General features: G+C 40.0%; 1 protein-coding gene across 2 annotated transcripts; it reads left to right on the top strand.

Annotated features, from left to right (window-relative positions):
- Positions 1–249: 249 nt before the first annotated feature.
- LOC113064005 (rho GTPase-activating protein 24-like) lies at positions 250–10841 on the top strand. 2 transcript variants are annotated; one of them, XM_026234488.1, is made up of 8 exons: positions 250–745; positions 2604–2720; positions 6192–6399; positions 7797–7929; positions 8075–8148; positions 8447–8568; positions 8722–9724; positions 10168–10841. In XM_026234488.1, the coding sequence occupies exons 1-8, from the start codon at positions 694–696 to the stop codon at positions 10403–10405; spliced, it is 1947 nt and encodes a 648-aa protein (XP_026090273.1). In that variant the 5' UTR covers positions 250–693; the 3' UTR covers positions 10406–10841. The 2 variants fall into 2 exon arrangements, with proteins under 2 accessions (XP_026090273.1, XP_026090274.1); XM_026234489.1 differs by lacking the exons at positions 250–745; positions 2604–2720 and adding an exon at positions 4455–5897.
- Positions 10842–10890: the final 49 nt, after the last annotated feature.

The following is a 10890-nucleotide window of genomic DNA, read 5'->3' as shown; positions in this document are numbered from 1 at the left end:
TGGGTTCCGGCCAGGCTGGGAATCATAAATCTGACTTGCAGTGAGAAGGAAAGCGAGCAAGAAGCAGAGAGAAGGCAGATGGGAATGGGAGGATGAGAGAGACGGTGGCTCCGTAGCCTAATGGAGGATGGTTCAAAAGTTTAACGCACCAGCCACTCGCTCACATCTTTATTACCTCTTTGAGTCATTGTGTCATGTGAGGGCCAATCACATCGATGGCCATTAAACCAAATGCTGGGCTGGTCTGCAGGGGAGGGGGGTTTGTGTATGGTGGATGCATTAGGGAAATTGGTTCTGGCTGTCTGAGACGGCATACTGTACTGAATTAATTACAGTTTGTGGAGGGATGCTGAGGCCAGTGTGTGTATATGCATGTGTGTCCGGAATAGTCTACTGCAGAGGGTCCACGCCCCGCCCTTCCATCTCCCCCCGCCCCAAAGCTGTTGCCAATGGGATAGGGCTGGGGCTTTATGGATGAGATGGATGATGAGGGAGATAGGGATAGAGAGACAGATGGGGCTTCTGTCCAGGCCATGGCATTGCTGGGGAGCCTGCGCTCGGGGATGCCGCCAGCCTGGTCAGCCTCCACTGATTAGCAGCCGCAGGAGCCCCTGCGCCAATGATGATGGTGATGTACACCCATAGAGGATCAGAGCTCGGCTGAGGCATCTCAAGAGACTTCCACCTGCAGGGATGGGACTCACCTGCTTCAAGTCCTGGAAGTACAACAGTGCTGCACAGAAAGGTGAGCGAGTGCTGCGCTACTAACCAAAGGTGTGTTAGTTGTTATGACAGTGTGAACTTCTGAAAACTTGTGTGTGTGTGTGTATACATTATATATATATATATATATATATATATATATATATATATATACACACTCACACACTCGCATACATTTGATTATATTAAATGTTATATAAATAGAGAGAGAGTATACAGAGTTCAATCATCAAAATTAAGATAAACGATGCAAATAGAGCAGTGCTCATAACTAGCAACTTAACCTCAAAGGAATGGTTTGCATGAGTTTCTGGGTCAAGCGATTACTTCAAGTGCTTGAAGGGAAGCAGAACATGAAGGACAGACCCCATGCGGCGTTGACCGAGATTTCACTTATGTATACACTAAAGCCGAAAAGTGACAGGTACATTGCTGATATGGCTTAATGGCCAAGAGGGGCATTCAAAATAATGAGTTTGAAAAGACTAGGGTGAAATAGAGTGACTCTAAATCAGCGTAATTTAAAGAGAGATCTGAAAATGAGGATAAATAACATGAATGTGGAAACCTGAAGTCTGGCTGAGGAACAGCTCTGCTGCTAATATTTTTTGCCTGTTGCAAGTAATGTTATTGCTACAAATAACACCTCCAACAGGGAACTTAGATGAGTCATAAATGATAACGTTCTACGTTGTACCATGGATAAAAAAAAAAAAAAAATCTTTCTAATTCATGCAAACATGACGACAAGGCTGTAAACATCTCTTTTTGTGTTCCATGGAGGGAAAGAGTAAAACACACCAAGAGTAAAAAATAAATAAATACATTTTTGAGTGATTTCCCTCCAGCATTTTTGGCAAGTCCTACTTATCAATGACTGTCAGAGGACTTGGTCCCCACTGTGGCGGTCACTGCCCTTTCATGGCATTTCAATGCTCTCCTTTTAATATCATTATTGCTGAGGCCAGCCTCAACAAGTGCTCGGTATTGATAAACCACTTAGCTGGATTTTTACAGCTCTCGTCTTGTTACAGATAGTGTCCCCTTTGGAATTAATTACTGCACTCTACCGGCAAATGTGAGTGGAATCTGGGGCATACTTTAATTGTGACCGAGACCCATCTTGTGATTAATATTGTCTCTAAGAAATGCAAGAAGGGGAAAAAATGGCAAGAGTTTTTAATTTAATTATGAAAATGAATGCTCTCCTTTTCCCCCGCTGAACTCTTGCAGTACTTAAAGATAAGAAATAGTGATCTGATTTTTCTTGGGCTGTCTTCCAGTTAACTCACTGATGGACTTGAAGGACACAGCGACCATTTAGGTTCTACAGAGATTTTTCACACAGTAAAGAGCAATACACTGCACTTAGCATTAGCCTTACTGCACTCTGAAGACAAAGAATTGTGGTATAAAAATACAACTTTTATCATCAAAAACGCTTAATCATAAAATCCACTTCTTCAAACAAACATTGTAAATTCAAACCCCCAATTTCCTGGCACCCATATTGACATCATACTGTGACAGGATGGAAAAAAGTGGCAGATTATGAGTGTGTGGATTTGTCATGTCTGGTTTGGTTGCTGACAAAACCAAGGGAAACATTCAAAACCTTGTATTGGATTTTAAAGAAGGAAAAAAAATATATATGTGAAGTGACCAGTCCTTTTGTTTTGCTTACATTTGATCTATAATAGTCAATAATGTGTTTGTTAAAACATATTTATTAGTACACATGGGATGTGTGGAATTATGGAATAAGAAAATTTTGCTGCAAAATTTGTTTGGGATCTACATGAACTTACTTTTGGGTATTATGGGGTATTATTTGGGTAATATAACTTTTTCCATGTATTCTAACACTGTCTTTCCATTAGGGGGAAACAGGGATGTCCTGGTTAGTCCTGGCTCATATTGCTTCCTGTCAAACAGCTGTGGTCAGGGGGAGGAATGGCTGAAGAGCCTCAATAAAGGCATCTGGATTCCTTTTACAGGTGCGTGTACACACACACACACACACACACACACACACACACACACACACACTCACACACTTTAGTTTAGGACCTGAAAATCGGACTAATTTTGTGTCTACACTCTGTGGTCTCTGAAAAATCCAGGCCTGTGCAAGTCATTCTTATGATGAAACACTTGATAGTTTAACATTCAAGGTGACTTGACTGTCTGAATAGAATGAAACAGCAGATCCTATCAGTCTTTAGGGCTCTAGTCATAGACATAACAACCCACACATTCCAGTCATTTCCAAATCATGGGCCATGCATTACACATCTAATGACTGGTCTCCTCACAGACTTCGCTTTGTCTACCCTGTCGCAAATCTCACAAAATGACAAATAACACATGCCGCTTCAGCTGATATCATTCAAAACAACTAACATTGAGAATGTTCCACATGATTTTTGCTAAAAACATTGCAAAGTGAATTGGCTAGTGTTTTTCAGCCATTGTTCATTTTAGAGTGTCAAGCACCACCTAAGGAACTTTTTAAGAGGTTCAGTCTCTATTACTTGCAGCATATGTTGGGATGAGAGAGTGAGGGGTTGTGGGCGGCAGCTGTGTGTCCATCTTTGGAAGTGTGCATTAGCTCCAATTGCAAAAGGGGATAAAAATCCATGTTTCAAAAAAAAAAAAAAATAGATTTATGATCATAACTGTGGAAACATATGATCGCAGTCTGTTAAAGGGTCTTTTTCGGTAGCAGCACAGCACAATCCTGCTGCTAAATCTACAGCCCCATGGCAAAAGAAGTCATATTTTATCTGAGTTTGAGTAAATGTGATATTAACTGGTTTCATGCAATAACACAGCGCAACCAGACCGTTTCAAACAAACAAAGGACTCTGGTTCTGAACTGGTTCTTTTTAGTCAATCAAAACAGCCTACACTGCAAACAGAATAAGCCCATTATAGAACAAACAACTAGTATGAGCTGGCATTTTTAATCATTCAAAAAGACTTTTCAGTTTAGTGTCGAATTTAATTTTACAATTTTAATTTTACTTTAGCTGGTATACATAAAGCAGTTTTGATTGTGTTGATTGCATCTGTAAGAAATTTAACAGATATAATCTTTGATTTTGGAAAAAACATGATGTAGGATTATGATAAAAGCTTTGATTATATCTGTTAAACAGTAATTGGATGACATACTGTAGTTTGTGCTCTGTTGTTAGTTTTTAAAATTAATATTTTTTAATCTACCAAGTTAGAAGGTTCATTGTATGATTTATAGCATTAATATATAGAGAATTTCTCACATATGCAAGCAAAATGTTTATTATTACTGTCATATGTCAAAATTAATCAGAATTGAAGTATTCACCAATTCATTCTAGTATTCGTCATTATAATGCATTGAACAACAATGGTTTTACCTAATATAACCTAAACACCCAGTAGACACAATCTGTAAAGTCTTGAGTCCAAATGTGAAAGTTTATCCCTGTACATGCAAATCTGATCTGAAAGCAGAACTTGAGCTGCAGAGTCCATTTTGCTACTTATTTCCCATGCAGGAGAGAGATTAACATTCTCAATGAATTCCCTACATTACCTCTCCAACATAACCTTACACAGCTCTGGGGCTCCTAAAAGGTGAGAGATGCCCCTAGAGATATCACAGCCACATTCACATGCACTGCACTCACACTGGACCAGTGTCTAAGGATCCGTTTTAGACTGGGATTCTCATCAGAGGCCAAGTTACTGGGCACAAATGTATAAAAAGGCTTTGAGGGGTGTGTTCAGCTGTGTCCAATGGAAAATTCTTGGATGCAAGCCATGTGAGGTACACAGGGACCGAGAGAATGAAAAGGAGATATAGCAGAAAGAAACCAGCAGAAAGTTCTAGCTCATTTTATTTTTAGTCAATCTGGGTTTTTTTGTGGTGTTGATGATTCATGGTGAGCGGACAGAAATAGGGAAAACAGAAGGTGTTGGCGCCACCTTGGCCACACTCCAGTAACCCCGCAGTGGAGTAGTTTGATACAGGCAAGAGCTTGGAAAAAAGCAGACAGAAAACAGACAAAGGAAGAGTACAGGAGAAACACAATTGACTGTACAATCAACAGCAGTGAATGAGACAGAAAGTGTAACAGTCTTTGAAATTCAGTTAGGGAGTATGACTTAATTTGACAGTAAACCGAAGAGGTGCTGACTCTGGAGACTTTGGACAATTAAGTCCAGACAAATTTAACCTCCCCTCAGAGGCGAAAACAGACGTGTCTCTCTTGAGGTCAACCTTCAGCAATGGCATAGGACTGAGACCACTTCAATAGACGGTGTCACAGGGAACATCTACTTTGATCCAGACTTCTTCACATTTAACTGAAAAGCTCTTTATCAATGAACTCCCAGAGGAAGAACCCTGGACCATTATAAGAGGTTGAGTTCTGGATGGACAATTTGGAGACGTTGCTTCCATAACTCTTCTTTGGGACACATGTTGGATTGCAACAAATGTAATCTGCTTTCTCTTTTACCAGGACTAAGGGCACCAAATTTATTAACAAACGCTTTATTTTTCGATGAACTGTTAGCTTTGCTAAGCTCCTGCCCTTCAACTTTTGAACTCTTAGAATTGACACTGAAGGAATATTTTTTATAGAAATGTGCTTAAAATAAGAGGTGTGCACTTGAACAATGCCTCCTCTTTCAGAATGAGGACTGTCATCTGATTTGGAATGCTGATATATCTGATAAGCACGGATTTCTGCGCTGAAGAGTCAGTGTTACACATCAGCAGGAGAGAGAGAGAGAGCTTCGCTTCGGTGCATTAAGCTTCATCAACTTACCTGCAGACAGGAGAGTGAGAGAGGGGGAGGAGGAAGAGTAAAGTAGAAAGGAACATCCAGTTCTAGACCAAACAAGTTTGCAAAACATGAGCTAAAGGGATTTAGGTTCAGTGAGGACATTGGTTCGATGCCAGTTTCAGGATCGCTACAAAGACTGAAAACATCCCAGGGTGAGGTCAGGATAGCGGATTTGAGTGTGTCCTAAAAAAAGAAAGAAGACACAGCCATAAAGACAAAATTGAAAAGACAGACAAGAGAAGATGCCTGAAAACAAGCAGACAATCCAGCGGACTGGAAGCTATCTGTCTCACTCTGCTTACAGGAAGATAAAAAGGGTGCTGAGCTTCAGAAGACGTGAGTATTAAATATTAGGCAGGAAAAGAGCACACCATCACACACAGAGGTAGATTTTGGTGCAGTGCAGCTGCATCTTGCATTAATCTTAAATCTGCTTTTTAGCAGAGCATTATTATTGTTTTATGCAACTGTCCTATATCTGCGGACTCAACAGTCTTCATTTTATGCTTTTGAGGATAACTGCATTTGTAGCAAGCGCTCTCACTATTTCAGCACATCGTAGTTAACAGAATTAGGTAACTAAGGAGCTTAATGGGGTCTGACACTGACAGCTCTATACCTGTATCACAGGTGTGTTTGGTCAAAGGTTGGATGAGACAGTCCTGTATGAGAGGAGGTATGGGGATCACATGGCTCCATTGGTGGTGGAGCAGTGTGTTGACTTCATCCGAGAGCATGGGCTCACTGAGGTGGGACTCTTCAGGCAGCCCGGCCAGGCAACGCTGGTTAAAGAGCTACAGGAAGCTTTTGATGCTGGGGAAAAACCATCTTTTGACAAGTAAGAGATTGACGTTAATGGAAGACGACGTACAGCAGAGCAGTCGAAATCAGCATAATGCACATATTTGCAATTCTTCACCATACATAATTGCATAACATAAGGTAACCCAGTGATATGAAAACTATACATGCTAATATTAGCATTCAGAATTCATCATACAGAATTTACTTGAAAATGTTTTCAAAATTCCAATTCAGTTTCTGAATTGTAACTGAGGTATTAAACCTAATACAGAATTCAGAATTTGAATTACAGGGGTCTTATTATGCTTTTTCAACTCTAGTCTGTAATATTGCTGTTTGAACATAAAAATGATCAGCAAAGTTACAAAGTTCAAAGAGATATTTTATTTAACATAAATCACTCTTCAAAAACTACAATGAATGACTCGTTCGGACTACAACGCATCTTTTCTGTGATATCACAAATATTAACTTATGGGACGAGACCTGGTTGAGCTGCACTAGAGAAGGCATAGTGTTATCACTATGTCGGACTCACGCTATATCTCAAGACAGACAAACATAGAGTGGTTAAATCATCTGGGTTTAAATCGTGCTCAAATTGATTTGATATTGATGCAATATTTACAATGAAGCTAGCAAGCTGCTATGTTAAGGGGCCTGACATTTCAGCTAACCAATCACAGCACATTTCGTATTTCAGAAGGCGGCCCTTCATTTGATACAGGAACTGTTCAAGCCATTTATGTCAGACTGGGGAGAGAGGTGTTGTAATAATGTAAAATATGTAAAAAATATTTTTTTTTCCACAAAGTAGTATGAGAGCCTATTCTAGTACACCCCAAAAAACAAAATCAAGACTTTGTAAAAGAGCATAATAGGACCCTTTTAAGTAAGTATAGGAAATTCATATAACTGCAATAAGTAGGAAATAACTAGGAAACTTCATACATGTTCAATTCAGTTCAACACCTAAAATTGAAAGGAATGAATTTTCAAATCTAAAGTTTTCCCAACGGTGCTATATACGTACTATATATTTTATTAGATATAGGAAGGAGGGACTGATTTAGTGTGTGTGTGTGTGTGTGTACTGGTATTCTCTACATTATATGGACCAAATTTCCCCACAAGGATAGTAATACTAATAAAAATACAGAAGTTTTGTGTGATGGGGTAGGTTTAGTGTAAGGGTAAGGGAACAGAAAATAATCTTTGGACAGTTCTGACAGTAGAAAAAAACATTACATTATTTTCAAACATTGTCCTTATAATGATACCAGTGTTTGTATGTGTGATATATAAATACAAATGAAATAAAATAATTTAAATATAAAATAATTTAACAAAATTAGTAAAACTAGCCACTAATACTTGTGTGAGTGAATTCTCGAATGTACTCCTGTAGTAAATACATGTTTGCTCTCCCAGCAGCACAGATGTTCACACAGTAGCATCTTTGCTAAAGCTATACCTCAGGGAGCTGCCTGAACCTCTGGTGCCATTTTCTCGCTATGAAGAGTTTCTTGTATGTGGCAAAAGAATCCCCTCAGACAGAGAAAAGGTATAGTCAACCATGTTAACCATTAGTCACTTCAAAGAGGAGTACATTTATCTTACAAAATTAAACAAGAAATTTAATACAATTACATTCTGGTCATTTAGGAACCAACACATATTTTCTCTTGTAATCTTATCCTGTATTTCAGGGTTTGCAAGACTTGAGGAGGCTCCTTTATGAGCTACCTGTAGCGAACTTCAACCTCTTGAGATACATCTGCCAGTAAGATTGAAGTCCATTTTTTTAATCCAAAGTTTTGGGGGTTGGTTGTATATATATCAGGGTTGCCAACTCTCACGCATTTGGCTTTTGATGCTGTCACGCCAGATGCGTGCGAGTTGGCAACCCTGGTATATATATATATATATATATATATATATATATATATATATATATATATATATATATATATATATATTAGCATTTGGATCTTTAGCCTAATGTGCAATGATGTTTCTAGTCTTAAAAATTGAACATGGCACACATTAGATAACACGGCTATGACACATCTCTATTCCAGATTCTTAAATGATGTCCAATCATACTCCAGTGTCAATAAGATGAGTATCCAGAACTTAGCAACAGTTTTCGGGCCAAATATCCTAAGGCCTAAAGCTGAGGATCCAGAAAGTATAATTGGAGGTAAGAAATAGGTCTCCATAAATAGAGTCTGTGGAGAATCCAGGTAAAGTTCAGATTTCAAAAATGATTTTGATAGCTCTCATATGCATGTGAGGTAATATGTTGCTGTTTGCCACAAATCTGTGAACTTACACATTTCTCTCAATTTACTAGGGGCAGCAGTTGTGCAACATCTAATGTCTGAACTGATCCGTGAGCACAACCTGCTCTTCTCCCGAGAGAACTGCAACATTACTGAAACATCTTTACAGGTCGCCCACCCTATAAGACACAGTAACCTTGTGGAATGGGTGCACGAACCACCTTCCCACCTGAGAGAACCTCTGTTGAGCAAAAATCACATGGTCCTTCCAGATCAGACTGTTGCCTGTCAACATAAACACTCTCTACCACTAAACACAGAGAGGAGAGGGTCTTTTCAAAGACCTTATAACAAAAACATTACCCATTTATCAGAGACAGAGCAACAACTTCAAGAGAACTCTTCACCAACCAGCTCTGCTCTGATTTATGACAACTACAGTCAGCAAAGCTCAGCACAAGAATCTCTCCATAAAACACATGTACCTTCACCCTCCACCCCACCACCTGCCTGCTCTTCTTTGAGCAAAGAACTGGAAGCTGGAGTTCAAATATCTATGCAGTCAAGAAGCTGGCCAGACATGGAAGAACCCACCTGGGGACCAGAGAAAGCATTAGAGGAAAGTGGAGGCAGCAGTGAAGCCCAGGAAGGTACTTTATCTGTCTATGACAACATAGTTACTGAGGAGCAGGGGAAGCAATATATAGAAGACAGGGAGGCCAAAAGTACTGCCAGTGTGGTTGAGAGCAACAGCTCTTGGTCATCCTGTGAGATTGTGCCTTTGGATGGGGGCAGTGGAAGTGGCGGAACTGCAAATCCTCGCAATGTCTCTCCAGGACAGTTCCCCTCATTCAGAATGGACTCTAGAGAGGAACAACTTCGTCCTAACTCCCCTGCCTCATCTTCTGCTCCTACAGATGCACCTTTAAGCACTGGCAGCAGTGAAGTCTTTTCGCCAAATAATCCTCAAGAGCCCCTGGTCTTTCCAGCTTCCCACGTAATGCAGTGCCTTGTTGCAGGTCTTCGTCAACAGATGACCAAGCAAAAGGCAGAGTATGAGGCAAGAATCAACAGGTAAGACCAGTAGTCTTAGTACATGATACAAGGGGTTGAAAAAAGCAGTCTAATGGTAATGGAATAATAGTGATGGTCAAACAGCTCAAAAACAAGTTCAGCCTTTGAATTAAATTCGGTAAGTGAGCAATTAGATAAATGTTGGAGCAGTATTGGATCTGAATGGTGCAGGGTGGTAGCTCTCCAGTAGCGGGGTTGGCTACCCATGCATTAATGCAATTTTTCTGAACCCTGAATGCACACCAACAGTACACATCATGTAACCTTATTTTCCAAGTCTGAGTCTCTTACAAGCTGACGAGTGGGATCAGGTGGGTTTGATCAGAGTTCGAAAGAATTTGAAAATGTGCAGTGTTGGTGCAGTGATCAGGGTTGAGAAACACTGGATTGATAAATAAGTGTACCTTAACAGTATGTTTAATCCATCCAATCCATGTCTCCAGGCTGGAGCAGAGGAACAAGGTACTTCAGGGGGAGGTTGCAGGGCTGCATTCATCTCTGGAAAAGCAGCGGCGCTGGGTCAGTGTGGCTGAGATCAAGATGAGAAATGTGGAGCGAGCCCGTGTAGATGCTGATAGACGGAACGCCACTCTGCAACAGGAAATGGAGCAGTTCTTCGAAACATTTGGCGAGCTTAAGGCAGAGGCCCGGAAAACCAGTCGCATTGTTCAGAGTTTTTGAAACATTCATGTGCAGCATATTAAGGTTTCACACTTTTAAAGCAATGTTTTCCAACTCTGTTCATGGAGTTACCCCCAATAGCATAAATTATTGATGTCTTTCTTATCTGATACCTCCATATGAGAATTTCTCTCAACAAACTATGAACTGAATTAGGGAGACATACAAACATGTTACAGAGCTGTACAAATGAGGATGCATTTCTAGGGGAAACCATTTCCCCATTTTCAGGTACAATTCTGCTGCCTAAACTACGGTGCAGACCAGCATGTTCAAAATAATATTAAAGGCAATTTTTGCCATTTTAAGTGATCAAAGACAATGGAATGACCCAAAGTAGGATAATATTTCATCATGTCTAGTAAGCATGGAAGCCATATTTGAGAAAAGAGATTAATGAAAACTAGACCCGAGGGATGTTCTTAAGATAAATGAGCTCAGACTTAAAAAGTTGCCGCCCTGGCTGGGGGTCACTGTACATTTTA

This window comes from Carassius auratus, chromosome 46 (assembly GCF_003368295.1).
Source record: "Carassius auratus strain Wakin chromosome 46, ASM336829v1, whole genome shotgun sequence".
Classification (NCBI taxonomy): domain Eukaryota; kingdom Metazoa; phylum Chordata; class Actinopteri; order Cypriniformes; family Cyprinidae; genus Carassius; species Carassius auratus.
This window is presented reverse-complemented; position numbering and strand designations above follow the sequence as displayed.

Excerpts from the sequence above, each read along its gene's own strand:
- LOC113064005 (XM_026234488.1), top strand. The coding sequence starts at position 694 with ATGGGACTCACCTGCTTCAAGTCCTGGAAGTACAACAGTGCTGCACAG. Across the intron at positions 2,721-6,191 it reads CATCTGGATTCCTTTTACAG|GTGTGTTTGGTCAAAGGTTG; the intron begins GTGCGTGTACAC and ends CCTGTATCACAG. Across the intron at positions 8,569-8,721 it reads TCCAGAAAGTATAATTGGAG|GGGCAGCAGTTGTGCAACAT; the intron begins GTAAGAAATAGG and ends TCAATTTACTAG.